Source organism: Oryzias melastigma, linkage group LG5 (genome assembly GCF_002922805.2).
Source record: "Oryzias melastigma strain HK-1 linkage group LG5, ASM292280v2, whole genome shotgun sequence".
Lineage (NCBI taxonomy): Eukaryota > Metazoa > Chordata > Actinopteri > Beloniformes > Adrianichthyidae > Oryzias > Oryzias melastigma.
The window spans coordinates 19,530,528-19,547,589 of NC_050516.1; the positions used below are offsets into that span (position 1 = coordinate 19,530,528).

At 39.3% G+C, this 17,062-nt stretch overlaps 1 protein-coding gene across 5 annotated transcripts in view; it reads right to left on the reverse strand.

Annotated features, from left to right (window-relative positions):
- anks1ab (ankyrin repeat and sterile alpha motif domain containing 1Ab) overlaps nucleotides 1–16,068 on the reverse strand; it is a 31,626-nt gene extending 15,558 nt beyond the window's left edge. For 3 of the 5 annotated variants that reach the window (XR_002919139.2, XM_024271266.2, XM_024271264.2), the window contains exons 1-4: nucleotides 13,800–16,067; nucleotides 4,666–4,764; nucleotides 3,817–3,963; nucleotides 237–344 (exon numbers count right to left, since the gene is read on the reverse strand). Coding sequence is in view for 2 of the 5 variants with exons in the window: in XM_024271266.2 (XP_024127034.1) it covers nucleotides 237–344; nucleotides 3,817–3,963; nucleotides 4,666–4,764; nucleotides 13,800–14,006 (561 nt within the window). In the remaining 3 variants the exon portion in view is untranslated. Of the gene's footprint in view, nucleotides 1–236; nucleotides 345–3,816; nucleotides 3,964–4,665; nucleotides 4,765–13,799 lie in introns of all 5 variants that reach the window. The other 2 variants (XR_002919141.2, XR_002919142.2) reach the window with 2 other exon arrangements.
- Nucleotides 16,069–17,062: the final 994 nt, after the last annotated feature.

Consider the following 17,062-nt stretch of genomic DNA (forward strand, 5'->3'; position numbering starts at 1 on the left):
ATTTGTAAATGAGCATCCATTCCTTCAGCTCCGGATGTAGAGGATATTGGTTAAAAAAAAAGGTGGATTAACAATGTTCTTATTTTGGAATCCTCAAATGACTTCAAGAAGGTAAAAAGTGGTAAAGACACTTGTGTCTCTCCAACTGTAAGCAAAAAAGTTCTAAAATATAAATGAACATATCGAATATTCAACATAATCTGAGTTTATGTAATTTACAATTATACTACTCTTACCATAATTGGCGACAGACGACGGGACTTGGAGGGAGCTTCTTCATAGGGTCTCTCTGCTAGAGAAGCAATGATTCTCTTTCTGTGGCCTAGAGGACCGACCTTAATGACCTACAATCGAAAACAGCAGAGCACAAAGTCAGATGTATATGTTAGGCAAGAGAAATTTGTCCAGAAAAGGCTGATAGAGATACGTCCAAAACACACTGGCAGAGTTGATGGCATGGCCCCCTCCTCTGGCAGCCATCCACAGGCAAACAAAAATGGCTCGCGTCAATAATTCAGTCCCAGTCTGTTTAGCCGCAAGCCTAAAGTACAGCACTGTGTCCTTCTCTGAATACTCTATTATTCAAGAGTCATATATGGACATTGCTTTTCAAGAGAGATATGATCATACCAAGTTAAAAAGCAATAAACATTTGTAGATCCGTTTACTATCTAAATATTTGTAGTTTACATGTCTAAAACTGAAGGAATTATATTTGGTCGAAGCCCCAGTCCGAACACTGTACATTTACATGTTCAAATTCATTATTGCTCTGCTAATCCAACGTAAAGTGATTGATGCAACATCCTTCTTGGGACAAACGGGCGAGCAGACTCATATTTTTCTTTTTTTTGGCTTATAGCTGTAATCATTTATTCAGTGAAAGTCAAAAGGCAGGAAAGCCAATTTCGGATCTAAAGCTGCTTTCATTACCATTCCCACAAAAATCTCAGTGAGACTGATATTCATGAGGGCCGTGAAAGGAACCTTGGGATTATGAGGGAATGTAACCAAGCTCATAGATCAACTTGAAGCCTGATGCCATTTGCTGTAATATGCTGAAGAGGATGTAGGGAATGTAATGGCCAAAGTGAGTCTTGCCAAGACGCTCAGAGGCAGCTCCGCTTCTGTGCAAAGTGAAAGTAATGCGCCCTGCACTCACACCACCATCTTTCTGCATCGCAGTCCGCTGGACACCATCCCTCACGCACTGCATTGGCAGTGTGCTCGGCTGATGCTTTCCAGTTATTGCTGTTGCAGCTGTTTCTGCTGCTTTTACCCCCTCTGTCATTGCATTTAGCGCCACTGAAGTCAGAGACAAATGACTGCGCAAACTTTACAAATCTTACATAGTCAGATCATTGAAAACAGAAAACAGTGCTTGGTGTTCATTTTGTCAGGAAACTATGCGCATATGTGAAATTAGTTTTCACTTGTACCAAACTCTTTCAGTAGTAACAGCTAGGTTGAGGCTTGAGATATGTCCATGCACTGTTGCAATACATCCATCATTTTCTGTATACTATTATAGATTTGTGGACGTCTTTGGGAGCATTGCTCTTTTCTGACTCATATTAAACGGTTGCATACATTTGACAACAACACAGAAGATTTCACTCTCATTTCATGGGGTGGAAGAACTTATTTTTAATAAACAATGTATTGATGCTTTTGCTTAGATTTCATTTAACCCATCTGGATTATTTGAAACAGAAAACTGTCAAAATGTGAGTGTTTACAGAGGCCTGTATACTTGTTCATTATGGTATACATTAGCTGTGTAACTGACTTGATTAATCAATTCCTATTTCTATGATCCAACAAGAGTCAAGTTGTTGATTGAATTGAATCAAACTATATACCAATACAAATGAATTGGATCATTGCTAAAATAATTTGTTATATCAATATTATATAAGTATGTTATGGGCAAACCACTTTAAAAATTCTGTTTTTATTTAATCATAAACTGTATCACTTATATTGTGTTTTTTTTATTAAACAGAGAAAACAGGGAACTGGTACGCCAGTCTTAAAGAGGTTATAATTAAACCACACACATAATCAAACAATTATAATTTCTAAGTTGGCACACAAGTTTGACTAAAATGACATATTCTACTCCTTAAGCTACAGATAATTTTTTTTACCAAAACATTTTCTGCAATTAGCGCTAATTTTCAGAGGCAATCACACAGTTTCAAAGCTAAAAATAGCTTCAAGCGTAGACATTTGTTTTCATGCATCATTTGCCTTCCTGATTTATCTTCATGTCATGCTCTGATGAGGGATTCTGAAAACCTTTCTGCCACTGATTTATGCAAATATCTGTCGGTACCTAGTGTTGTGGAAGATGCTTCCAACCTGTAATACATTACAGATTAGTAGTTAATATAATTTTAAAGTAATACCTTACTTTTACATGTTTTCTTTTGAACATTATAGTTCTAATCCATCCATTTTACAAAACCCACTCAAACATGGAGAGAACATACAAAGGGTCTTGTTGCCGTGAGGCAAGAGTGTTAACTAATAGGATTTTGTATTGGCAAGAGTTTGGCGATACGATACATGGCTCATGATACAATATGTATCGGGATAAATCCCAAAACTGTACCCGAGTCATTCTTTCACTAAAAAAAAACAACACTACCTGCATATTAATAGACCTTTGTTGGTAATAAAATTGTAATTTTTTTTTTTTTTTAATGATCTCAATGCTAAGCACTACAACTGTATCTCATATACGTACAATTTGCAGTTGCCCAAGCACATTCATAGTGCTTTTGTTTTGGTAAATTAAGAAATATTTGTTCTTATAGGGAAAAACCAATATTGTTTGACTTCCACAAAAAAAAAAAAAAATTGAATGAATGTGCTTTAACCTATAACGTTCTAAAAGTATTGAGGAAATAGAGTTTGGTTTATTTTCAACATTGTTAAATAGCTTCTCCACCACTATTTATCTGGGGATTAGGAGGAAATCAAAAGTTAGACGATAAGGATGCTTAAAAATAATTAATTAAATGTCACCTTGTCAGCATTTTAAATCGATACAAGTATCGCCAGATAAAGTATTACAACATATTGCCAAATTATTTTTTTTTCCTACAGTCCTACCATTCCACCATGAAGGATATTGTGCACTACAAATCTATGAGGGTAAATAGACTTTAATAATGAAAGCTAAGAATTCAATTTGCTGAAATGAAAGCACAACATTTTTAGTCCATTTTAGTTCATAAAAAATGAAAATGTAGGCTTTATGTTTATTTATTTTTTTTTTTAAAGATAAAAGTAGAAATAAAAAGAGAGTTTTGGGCCCTATTACAACTAAAATAAGAAATACATTTTACCTGCAAGTTAAATTAAAAACCAACAGATATTGACTCTGTGAAAAAAAACTGAACTAGATACATCTAAGGGGAACAAAAATAAAGTAAAAGAGTTTGGACCAAGGAAGCCTGGCAGTTAATTTGACTTAGTAATTTAGTTGAAATGAATTTAAAAAACTTAAAGTGACTGAGCAAGCAAAAGAAGAAGAAAAAAAATAACCGGCTCATTTGTTCCATTCTGTTGGAAATGTCACGTGGTTCTGCTGCTTTAAGCAATTGCGTTTTAGGTGGTAATCTGTTATAATACACACACATTACTGGACATGTAATATATAAAATATTAGTAAAAATCATGAAAAATAATATTACTGTAAAAGCATCCCCTTTTGTAATGAGTTACCCCATACTAGTACTTATATTCTGAGTGAGAAGTCTCAGTGAAGACTCTAAAGTGGACGAGCACTTTTCAGGGGTTTCTTACATTGACAATCTCCAGCTCCCACAAGTTTTTGACACACTCCAGTGTGCGGTATCCATTTGTGAGGAAATTGGGCAGATATTCATGGAGACCCAGTCCATCCAGCCAGGAAGCAAGAGAGGTGCTGCCATCACAGCCCAACGCTTTCACCTGTAGAAACAGAGATGTGAGAGAAAGCAAGAGTTATAGCCTATAACCTGGATTTAAAAGACTGAAAGATCTAGCTCTCGTCCAATTTCATGGTTTCTATTTTTCAAAACATGGATGATGCCACAACCAGCAAGCAACCAGCAGGCTTTGCGATTTTAGATGCTTGGTCCCTGTCAGTCTTTTAATTTAGACTTTTCCCCATTGATTTATAGGCTGTGCCAATACTTAAAAATGTTTGCAATAGAAATCTATAGAAATTGAGAAATTAAAAATAGAAATTTACAGGAAATAGACATTTCTGCAATAATAATCCTTCTAATGTCATTCTTTCAGCATTTAGATGAAAATATAGAGCTAGTTAGCTTGATTTAACTAAGTCAGAAGAAAAAACAGCCTTTTTACCAAAAGGCATTCAGTCCTGGCATGCTTTGCTCAGCTACAACCACATGTTATAGACCCAGTTAAAGTGACAATTTAGATCAAAGTATGCTTTAATTAAAAAAAGTATTAATTTCATTTTTATTTTTTTAAGGTTTTGCCTGAACTTTTACTGAGGCTCTTGCTCTTCAACCTAAAGATTTCCTGCTAAAATTTAACTTTAAAAAAAAAAAAATTGCTTTCAATGTCACTTTTACTTCATATATATATATATATATGTATGTATACACATCAGTTTTTCAGATAAGTTATGCGATGAGGTACCTTAGGCAAATTGCGTGCTGCATGAAGAATTTTCTTTCTGTGTCCCGGGTCAGTGATCCCCATGTCTCTGAGATCTTGATCTTCCATCACGTTACTTCCCTGCATGCACACAAACACCAGGGAAACACAATGACAAACTGGATTGCTGACAGACACGTTGCTTTGAGTACATATGCAGGAAAAAATTTGGTGCAAAACCATCATGTTGAATAAGATCTTTTTTTATCGCATTGCACATCAAAGTCATGGAAAGATTCACACACAATTTGCATATAGATTTCTTCGTTCAGGTTAATTGGAGGATCAAAACATGTTTTACACTGCAGTGAAACTAATGCTGCTTTTAACATACATAACATTTGCACCGAGGACATGCACTTCTCAGATTAAGCACTGACAACAGAGTAGGAGGGCAATGAAGTCAAATAAACTAAGCATGCCAAGACTAATCAATTTTATCTGTTGCGACTCAGAGAGAACAAAGCCTCCACCGCGGCTGCTCCCTTTGCTGCCGTGTTTCTTTGTGGAAAACGCATCCACATGCATATTTCAAAACCTTTTCCAACGGTCGCTTGATCTAGAACTCAGAAGAAACATGAAAATAATTGCTGTGTATCTTAAATCTATGACTGAAAAATCCGGTTGGAGTCTATTTAGTTTTCACATTGGCTCACACTTCCAGTTGTTTTATTGTTCTTTGTATTTGGAGAGCCAGGGAAAAGTGTTGTCCTTGTGGACTGTTGCCGATTGATTCACCTGGCCAGTGTTTGTTCATGTACATGTTTGTCAGTCTTTGCTCAGTCTGCTCTCTCTGGACCGGGTTTAGAGCACAATGAAGCAGGATTTACAAGTTCGTATCAGGGAGCATTGGGGAAATTATTACTCACTGATCGTGAGCATAAAGGTCAAAATAAAGTGGGGTTGGACATAAGGGAGGCTCAAAATAGATTCTGCACTTTTATTAACACAGCTTGAAGTTTGATGACGCCTCGGGAGACTCTAAAAACTTATTTCATGCTGCATTTAAAACATGTGACAGTAATGTATGGTTCAGTTCTTACATAGCTTATGAGCTATGGTAGCTTGATTTAATCTGATATGACTTGCAGATGTAGCCATGGTAGAAGTCCTTCATCTCTGCAAATGCACTCTGTTAGGGGCAGTACTGAATTAGAATTGTCTCCTTGATCTGCTCCAGACAAACTGCTCAGAAAATCTAATTCTGCTGCTGAGACGTCAACAGTAAACCCACAAAATAAAAGGTTTATCTGTTAAAATAAATGTGTTCAGCAACGCATTATGCCATATGAGAGAAAAGAAATGGGGCTGCAGAGTCTGATGCAATATTAATGCAGGGGAGATGCAATGGAAGTGCGAGATGGGGACTTCTAGGGGTGTTCTTCACTACACAGTTTGACTCTATGCCACATTCGTTTGGAAATTAGAGCAACAAGACCTTATTAAAAGAAGGAGAAATGTGGTGGGGTTTTTTTTGTTTTTTTTTTTACTAGGATGCAGATGTGAGCATGTAGAATGACAACTATGGACGCCCCACTTCTAGTAGCATAAAAGGAGCACAAAATGATTATGGTCGTGTAAAAATTATGAGAATGGGCACACGAGCGGTTCATAATTTATGATCCCTCAAAAGCCACATCTCAGGGTAATCGTCACACGCAGAAAGCCTTGCATTCTCACGGCGAAAAGCCTGCTCTCTTGCTGTGGCGAGGGGTCGCAAAGAAACTAAGCAGAGCAGCAGAGCACATCTCCTGCTATGACATCATTGCTTTGTGAGTAGAGTAAGACACTCTTGCAGCGTTACGTAAGAGAACCTGAAGAGACTGCTGTGGAAAAGGCCACATTGCTGTTTGTTCAACACAACCCAAAAAAGAAACTATTGAGAAAACATTAATTCATAGTAAAATGAATTTAATAAGGCTTTAGCCAAAAGTGAGCCACAGTGCTGCCCTCTGCTGATCAGCATACTTAGAGTCCCACAAATGAGTCCTGACTGATTGCATCTGAAGCATGTCCTCTAAAAGGGCAGCGTTTTTAACAGTCTCAGTGCTTGTCTAACTGCACTGACCTTTCTTTTGATTTCACTCTCTTCATTCTTCTGAATGTCCAAGGGAAATCTGCCTTTTGAACCAAACAATTAAACTCGCAGACCCCCAGGAGACACATTAGTTATGGGATGTAAGTGAATGTCGGATGCACTGCAGTCTCCAGCACAATATTTTCTATCAAAGCATCATTCCAGATTTGACATGATTATTAAACAGTCATAAATATAGTGCAACTATACTAAAATAACATCATAATCTGTTGTTGTTAAAGTTATGTTTGCTGTGGTACAACAATGAAATGTTTTATTGAAATTAAGTAAAAATATGTTTTGTTGTTTAAACTCCCAAAAACAAGACAGTTTGGGGTGAAAAAAATCCTAATTTATTTCACGAGAAACTTTCTTGCTCCATGAGACATTTTTTTTTGTATTTTTTATTTTTTTATGATCTATTATTTTTTTTTTGGCCTTGCCAGAGTACTGGTCCTTCAAGCACCACAAAGGGCTCTACAACCTAACTAAAATTTTATGTTACAGCAGAACTCTGAATTTAACTCAGACAACAAATCTTTGAAATGTGCACAAAAACGATTACGCTGACAGGAAATTATGGCAGAGTGATGGCATAAAAATGTTCTGGCTTTTCAAACTAAAATACTGTGAGCAAATGAAAGCTTTACCTTTGTAAGAATCACAAACATCTTTCCATAAATATGTTTTTATTCATGGCTAAATTTCGTCTTCACAAAAGTTACAATAAAATGTAATAATAATAAAATTAAATATAATGATTTTTTTTCTTACTGAAACTGGAACTTCACCAATATTTAAAATTAATCTCTGCTTCAAAACATAGAAAGGCTCGAACAACTAGTTACATAATTTAATTTAACTTAATTTTTCATTTAATTTAAATTCATTTAATTTAATTTTATTTTATTTTTACTTTCTGTTCGTGGATTTTTTATTTGGTCACTCTTTATACCAGTTTGTAAAAAAATACTTATGTTCCTGTTTTCTACAGTTAAAAAAGTTAAGAATAATTGTAACTTATATTTAGAATTGTGCAATATTCTTACATCATATTATATAATGTTATATTTTTGTACTATATTTCTCAAGTGTTAAAAAAAAAAAAAAGAATTGTACGGTGGCCCTGAAGTGCAAATTAGATCAACAAATGACTCAAGGCAAAAACATAGGATCACAACAACAGTTTAAAAAGCAAAACAAATAATATATATTTTTTTTAAATTAATTTTAGAAATCAAAACAAACTTCCAGAAATCAAAACAAAAGTATAAAAAAATGAAACAAACTTTTCTGACAAGTCATTTCCAGCAATGAAAATGAATGTTTAAAAACAAATCACTATAAGACACTGGAAAATATGGTACAATGGGACATCGCTGATTAGATGATGTTTGAATTTTGATGCTTACATTTTTTCAAATGCGTCTTCAGTGTCCAAATATTACTAAAAGTTTTACGATCAGCTTGGAGCATGTTCAGTATCACTGCATGCCAAAATGCCAGCTGAAATGTTGGACAAATGTCATCGTTCAACACCGTGATGCCCCATAGTACTACCATGTCCTGTCTCTGTAAATGGTAAATTGTGTATACTTGTATAGCGCTTTTCTTCCTTTCTTGAAACCCAAAAGCGCTTTACAGTCACTGACCCATTCACACACACATTCACACACTGAATAAAGAAAAAAAAAACTTTTGAAAAACAAAAGTAATTTCCATCAATCAAATGAAATGTTAAAACATGAAGCAAAAGAAGAAACCAGAAAAGGTTGGAAATATGGAACATATCTGATTGGATGATGTTTGTCCAACATTTCTACCAACAGTTGGACATCATCCAATATTTGTTTTGGTTTTTGCTATTGTTGTTGTGATCTTTAATATGTTTTTATGTTGTGTGATTTGTCAATGCAATTTGTACTTCAAGGCCACCGTAGAATAGTGTTTACTGAGAACAAAAGTGAACTATCTCTGATGCGGAAAATAAATGCACAAGTTTTGAGACATAAAAAACCAAAGATAACTGAGTATGAATAGTAGTTCTTCACCTGAAATCTTTTTACTGTGAGCATAAAATATTAGTACTATGGAGTTTTTACATTTCTCACAAAATGTTACAGAAGTAAATGCAGCAAAATGCAATTTTCTCTGGATAAAACTTTTAGCACAGATAATGAAGTCCACATGAAAACGACTGAGATTGTCTCAGATCTATGAGGAGAAATTCTTTTTAAAACTGAAAAAAACATATCAGAACATACTGGTGGGTCTTTTCACAAAGGATCAAAGCTGTTCTGGCTCTGCATCTGCTCCATCAGTTACTTCAAACAGTTGACATTTTTCTCTTAGACCTGGTGATTCATCTTCTGTCAGAATCATCTTGTAGGAAGCTTTTTTTTTTCTTAAAACACAAATGTTTCCTTGGTGCATGTCGAAGTTGTAGCAACTACTGATAACGAATTCTGTGCAGCAGAAAGGAAAGCTGCAGACTTTGTTTCAGTTCTGACAGATTGATGGGCTGGTGTTAGGGCAGAGACCCTGAAGGGCATTTTATTTGGGACTTGACTGTTCAAGAACATATTTAATGATGCAGGGAGAGACAGAGGGTGTTTGTCATCAACGGCTCCACCAACCGTGGAAAAATTCAGTGTGAGATGTTTAGTAAAAAACTGAATCAATTGGAAGGAAATGAACTGTTTTTGTGAGAACAAATCAATAAATCTTTGCTGTTTCTTTGATTTGTTAAAAAAAACAGTCAAACTTGAATAAGTTCTGTTGGAGCAACCCAACTTATAGATCCTCAAAAAACAAGCAACTAAAGCTTAAATAGTGTTTCAAGATTTTAAGATTTTGCTGCAGTTTAAACAAAATTACTTTAAAAAACAGTTGCTTGTGTCATTCTACTGATGAGCTTCTAAAATTTGGCTATTTTTTTCTGCAAGCTTGATGCTCTAGTGTCCTAAGAAGGGGCCAAAAGAAAACCAAAGTGCAGGGTAAAAATGCAGCAATAATAATAACAATAACATTAATTCATGAAAAATGTCAAATTATCCATTTTTTTGTCTTAGAATTTTTTTTACAAAGAAATGAATTCAGCTATTTCTGTTTTTAAAACACATTTTATTGATTAAAAACATGTATATTCTTGCGTTTATTAGTTCTTCTGCTTGCTTATTTTTGCAACCTGTTCATATTTTGTTATCATCCATCCATCTTCTCCTGCTTATCCTGGACCGGGTCGCGGGGGCAGCTGTCTAAGCAAAGATGCCCAAACTTCCTTCTCCCTGGCCACTTCCTCCAGCTCCTTTGGGGGGACCCTGAGGCGTTCCCAGGCCAGCCGAGAGACTTAGTCTCTCCAGCGTGTCCTGGGTCTTCCCCGGGGACTCCGCCCAGTGGGACATGCCCAGAACACCTCTCCAGGAAGGCTTCCAGGAGGCATCCGGACCAGATGCCCAAGCCACCTCAACTGGCTCCTCTCGATGGGGAGGAGAAGCGGCTCTACTCCGAGCTCTCTCCGGGTAACTGAGCTCCTCACCCTATCTGTAAGGGAGCGTCCAGCTGCCCTGAGGAGAAAACTCATTTCAGCCGCTTGTAGTCGGGATCTCGTTCTTTCGGTCATGACCCAAAGTTCATGACCATAGGTGAGTACTGGAACGAAGATCGACCGGTAAATCGAGAGCTTTGCTTTCTGGCTCAGCTCTCTTTTCACCACAACGGACCGGTACTGCGACCGCAAAATGGCGGACGCCGCTCCAATCCGCCTGTCGATCTCACGGTCCGATCTTCCATCACTCGTGAACAAGACCCCAAGATATTTAAACTCCTCCACCTGAGGCAGGAGCACTCCACCCACCGAGAGAGGGCAAACTATCTTTCTCCGGTCGAGAACCATGGCCTCAGACTTAGCGGTGCTGACCCTCATCCCGGCCTCTTCACACTCTGCTGCAAACCGCTCCAATGCATGTTGGAGGTCCCGGTTCGATGGAGCCAACAGAACAACATCATCTGCAAAGAGCAGAGAGGAAATCCGGTGGTCCCCAAACCAGATCCCCTCCGGCCCCTGGCTGCGCCTAGAAATTCTGTCCATAGAGACTATGAACAGAACCGGTGATAAAGAGCAGCCCTGCCAGAGTCCAACATGCACCGGGAACAGATCTGACTTACTGCCGGCCATGCGAACCAAGATCCTGCTCCGGTCATACAGGGACCAAACAGCCCTGAGTAAGGCTCCCCGGACCCCATACTCCCAGAGCACCCTCCACAGGACACCACGGGGAACGCGGTCAAACGCCTTCTCCAAATCCACAAAATCCACATGGACTGGATGAGCAAACTCCCACGAACCCTCCAGCACCCTGGAGAGGGTGTAGAGCTGGTCCACTGTTCCACGACCATGGTGAAAATTTGTTATTTATAAATGTATACATTAATTTATATATTAATGTACATATTATTATAATGTTATTAATTAGTCAAAAACATGTTTAAAGTCCAACTCCAAGTGTATTTTTTTTCTATTGCGAAATCATTCTCAGTACTCTTTTAATTATGATTATGCAGTTTTTCGCCAAAAAAAAAAAGAAAGCTTGAGTCGTTTTTGGTTTATTTTGCAGAACAACAGGAACTCATTTGAAATTTGCTTCTGAGTTGAGGGTGGGACTGTTGGCGCGGAACTTAGCTTGCCCTAATTTCCCATCAATACTTTGGCTATGTCCGAATTTCCCCCCTACTCACATAGTGCACTATATTGTGCCATTTTGTAGTGCTGTCGGAATCTACTAATTCAGAAATCAAATGCACTATAAAATTCCCAGAAGTCTTTGCGAAAAACTAGTGTGCATCAAAGCTAGCTACATTAGTGAATATAGACCACAACGCATTGCGTTTGAGCAATTTTCATGAAAAAACTTGTTTAAATGATTTTTTTTAATAAACCATTCACATTTTCATCATCAGAACAAATAGACGTCGTTAAATGTTCGTATTAATTCAATTCTCACTTCGTGAAATCAGTGAGGTCATATCTGGGATCTAGAAAAACAAAAGAAAAGTAGTGAGCTTGGTGTCCAAATTGCTTTTAAATTCCAGGGAACTATATAGTCCCACACTTTATAGTTTCTGTAGTAGTTAGTGATTATAGGGTGGGAATTTCAGACATAGCCTTTGTTTACACTCTCTCCCACTAGCTTATAGCACCTCACAAGCCCAAGCTAACGTTAGCATAGTACAAAATCAGTGAGCAATATTAGAGCTATACAGCCATACAGTTTAGAGTTGGCAATTGCTATATCACAAACCCGAGTTTTTTTAAATCCTGGATTTTTCTCTGCTCCTGATCTATCACAATTTTTAAATATAAATACTCAAAAAAGCAGTTTTAGTCTTAAATTCTTCTAAATTTGTCCTCCATCAGATGCTACAAAAACATGCTAAAAACACCACAAACACAAATTTAAATCGGAGTGGGTCTTTAAATGCTATTTTGAAGTCACATTTGATTGCTTTGAGGCTAACAGAGCTGAAAAAAAATGCTCGATAATGTTTTATGAGATGTTGATGTAATGATTTGAGCAGATTAGTTTAATAATTTGATCCCTGGTGTGCAATCGTGGCTGCTGTATTGCCTCAAATACATCTTTGACTTTTGACTATCTCACCACCAAGAACATTAATTACATAAAAAGGTTAAATAGATAAGAGCTGTAATTTATTTATTCCACACACTCTGTAACCAGAAACAGCACTTTTTTTAAAAAAAGTGTAACACTTTAATCTGAAATGTGTTTTGAAAGTATTGCAATATGTTTTGATTCGACTCGCCGTCTTTTTTTTTAGACAGAAATATAGAAGTGTGAGGAGTATTTTCTCTTTAATTTTACTGGAACACTTTGTAAAAAGATGTACTTTTTTTCTGAACCCGCTGGTGTCTGAATTCTGAGCTCAGCTGTGGAAAACTGGTGTAACATACACCCTCTTGTGCTAGTACATCTCTGTCCACATTTTCGCTTAGGGCTTACTTATTTACAACCAACGTCTTTAGAGAAACATGACCTGGAAAAGTGATATTTTCCACAGTCCCTGACAAGATTCTCAGATAAGGTCTCTACAACAGCACATAAAAACCCAAAACACGATAACGCTTTTAGTCAGATTTTAGATATCAGCTAAGCTGCAGCTGTCTGAAACTATTAATATGTAATCTAACATGGTTGTTTGAAAAATGCAAACCATTTGCTGAATATTATGTACACTTTAAAAAAAAAATCCATGTGTTATTTGAGTCACTATGGTAAAAATTACACAGTTTGATCATTTATTTAGAAACTAAATAATAAATTAAACAACCACAGATCAGATGCACACATGTTAAATGAAGTTCCACTAAACACGAGTGTGCTATCTATAAATACAGCATGCAGCTGCAGAAGAGTCATACCTTATGCAGCCTCTGCAATTGTCTCATTAGCATCACAAGAACAGTGAGCAGAATACAGGCTGGAGGATTATGGGAGTCTGTGAGCAACCGTGCAGAACGTTAGCACGCTGTAATCAACCTGCGGACCGGCGCACTGGTCACTGTATCTACAGTAGGGTCAAGTCTGATAGCTGGATGTCAGGTGGTGGGTTACAGGGTGAAGATGTGCTGCAAACTGAAGGAAATCATCTAGCTATGGAGGTTAAAAAAAAAACAAAAAAAAACTAATTGCTTTTTGTTGTCATTTGTCTTGCAGCTGGCAGCATAGTCTCTAAAAGCATTCACTGAGGGGGGATAAATCTTTGCTGATTTGTGCTATGCACTGAGGTGAGGAGGAGTTGTAAAGGGAAGAGGGGAAAGTATTATGAGGGAAGGGTTGAAAGGGGGTGTTGGTGAAGGAGTGCTAGAAGAAGAGGGGGCGGAGCTTCTTGGAACAAGGGTGAGAGACACACACACTCAAAAAATAAAAATAAAAATAAAAAAAGGAGCTGGACCGACTCAGGCTCTGACTGATGCAAAGTGGAAGCGACCCACTGAGATGACATGCTGCAGGTGACTCACCATGAATCGTAGGTCATCAAAGCCATTGAGCAGAAACTTGTTCTCGTACTGCGGCAGCCCCACGTGCTCCAGCCACTCTCCCACCGGCTGGTCCAGGGCTTTACCACAGGCCCCATCTGCCGAGAGAGGGAAGCGCTTCAGCAGGGAGAAGCCGTTCAGCCGGTAGCAGCGGCACTCAGAGGACGACACATGGCATTGCCACATCATCCTCGGCCAGCAGAAGCAGAGCCGAGTGCAGCAGCACCAGGCGGGGTGGGGGGGAGACAGGGTCCAGGCCGGGGGTAAGGGGGCTCCCACAGTGCAGGCGGGGGCCCGGCTAAATTCAAACACAGGAGGAGGAAAGGAAGTGCTGCAGGCACTGTTCGGGCCCTGCAGGAGACTGACTAGGCTAATCTGACACCTTACTGGTGTTAGAAAGACTGAGTGAAGATGTCAGGCGAGGGTGGAGGTAGTGCGGGGAGGAAAGCTCATCTGACGCTTGGTGGTGTTAGTTTTGTTGGACTGAGCCATGGTGGCATCATCCAACAAACGTGGTTCACTAAGCATTCCTTTACCTAGCAGATGAGCAAGTGCGGAAAAGTGTCTCTAGCCCGTCCAGGGAACAAAACAAGGCTAATCGCTACAAACGACAAGGATTGGTGTTTTTCTTTTTTTAAGGTTGAGGGGAAAACAGGAAACAGATGAATCACTAAATCGGGCTTTTTCCTAAACCCTACATTATTTACTTTTCCAAAAGACGTCTGTCTTTTACGCTAAAATCACAAAAATACTTCTTTAGGATAGAGCGAGTGTTTAGTTTCCCCAGAGGGACATGGTTTTCACCACATACTTGTAAAGCTCTGGCTGAGTCCCATGGCTTCATTGGTCAACCTCTTTGAGAGCTAGGACAAGGCTCATACAATGAAGGTAGCAGCATATTAAGTACTATTGAGGTACTCATGTTATTTTTGATGAAGGAATAGACATTTGCGTAAATCGTGTTCTGTCCTTACTCCAGAGCCACACGGAGTAACATCAGGTAGACATATTGTAAATCCTGCATCAAAGAAACAGTGGCTTAGGATTTCCACAGTGTGCCGATTCCAAACTCCTCAATTGAAAATGAAATCCACGTATATATTCCTTGTTGAATCTCCTGGTAGGAAAAGACTCAGTGTCCTTGGTGGTTCCAGTGCTGCCCAGCATTCACACTCTTGAGCAGGCTGCTGTCTGTGCGGCTCCGCCAAAGAATGTGCCTCTCATCTCTCAAAGCGTTAAATCCAGGTTCACATCCAGCACGCGGCAGGTGATCCTCCTGACTCTGAAGCGAGTATCACTGCAGGACCTCTGTGTGGGTCCAGACAGCTCCTCTTTGAGGCCAGCAACCTTCGAAATCCTGTCCCAGCCCTCCCGGTTCTTCTCCTCGCTGGGTGCAGCTAGCAGCCTCTCTGTGCTCAGGGCAGAGGTTTGCTGCATCCCTTGCCTGTCTGAGACATGCAGGCAGTGCAGATGCAGTTCCAGCTGCTGCTCCTGGAACACACACGCACGCACACACACACAAGAGCGTACCCCCTCACAGGGCAGAGCGTCCTGATGCCGGCCACCTCAACACAGAGCACCACAGACCTGCCTCAACCTCAGCCACTGCTGCCACGTCCTTCCAGCATCCACGACAGGCAGAGGATGAAAAGTGATCATCCCCCCTTTTCATCCGAGCAAATCCCTCAAGCTCTTCTTTTTCACTCCCCCCTCCTCCTGGCTCTCGTCTTTCTCTGCTTTCTTTCTCTCGCTCTCATAGCCCCATTCCCATGCTGTGTGATCGCACTGCAGGGCTGCCGTATGCTGCCTGATGAAGTGGGGTGCTGCTCCACGTAGCCACCTCTACCTCCCTCTCCCACTATATCAGCTCCCCTCCCTCTGCCTCTCTCTCCGCCGCTGCCTCGCTCTCTCCTTCACTCCGTCTAAAGCACAGAGACAGATGCAAACATGCGCCTTCCTTCTCTCCGTCATCTGTCTCTCTGCCCCCGTCCACCATTCTGCCGTGCCCTTCTATTTCCTTCCTGCTCGTTTCTCGAACCTCACCCTGCGTCTCCCCTTCTTTGCCTCCACCGCACTGATTGTAATTGCACAAAGGCACTCTGATCTCGCCAGTGGAGAAAGGACACAAGCGTCACAGACGAGCAACAAGGAGCCCCAAAATCATGTGTCCTTTCACATTTTTAATTTCTATTGAGCACAAGGATAAAGACGGCTGAAACTTCAATGTTAAATTTCCAATCCCATTATTTTTTGTAAAAGCGTTCCCAGTGGGCTATTAATTATGTTAGTGCAGTTTTTAGGCAAAATTCTATCATTTTCTAGGATATAGTTATTGCTGAGTGGCAGTAGTTCATGTGAGATTTACCTCTGAGTTGTGGCACTGAGTAAGCCCATCCCTACTTCCCATCATCCCTCACAGTCACACTCTCTCACGATAGTTTACAGCCCCTCACAACCCCAATCTAACATCACCAGTGCAACAAAAGTCACAAGCAATATCAGAGCTATCCATCCATACAATTCTGAGTCAGATGTCAGCTCGGATGAGGAATATAAAGACTTACATAGATCTATTTGTCTACAAGTGGATGGAACCAGCAGAGAGCTTGCGGCCCGCTGAATGTAGTACTTGTGTCACAGCTACAAGCTTTTTCCAACAATATTCTTATTCATCTGCTCCTGATTCATAACTGTTTGGATAAAGAAATACTCAGAAAACCACAAGAACTTGTTAAAAATACCATTTTTATTGGGGTAGGTCATTAAGCTTCAGTGGAGGTTCATTCCCTTCTCTGCAAAAGCAAGATAACTTCCTTCTTTTAACCAACAAGATAAATTGAAAGAAAGATCCTCCTAAAACTATCTCCTTCAAATCCTTGTTTATAACAGGAGCAGGAAGACGCCAATGTTTGCAAGCAAAAAACACAAATTCATTGTAATTCCAGATGTTTTAATTATATCTATCAAACAAAAAAAAACTGTCATTTAAAGAAAAAAAATACAAATAAAGAAATTCATTTTTCAGATTTCAGCAACAAATCGCTCCAAGGCTGGAGCTATCATGCCTCAGCTACAAGCAGAGCCTAATCACGCCGGCTTTCAAGCTTCCTGCAATCACCTCACTCGTTCCCAGATGGGTAGTCAGCCAGTCAGTTTGGCAGACAGGGCAAGAAGAGGCAATGAGAACCAAGGGAGTGAAGGGCTATTGATTCAACCTCTGCCCTAATTGGCCACCTATACGGGTT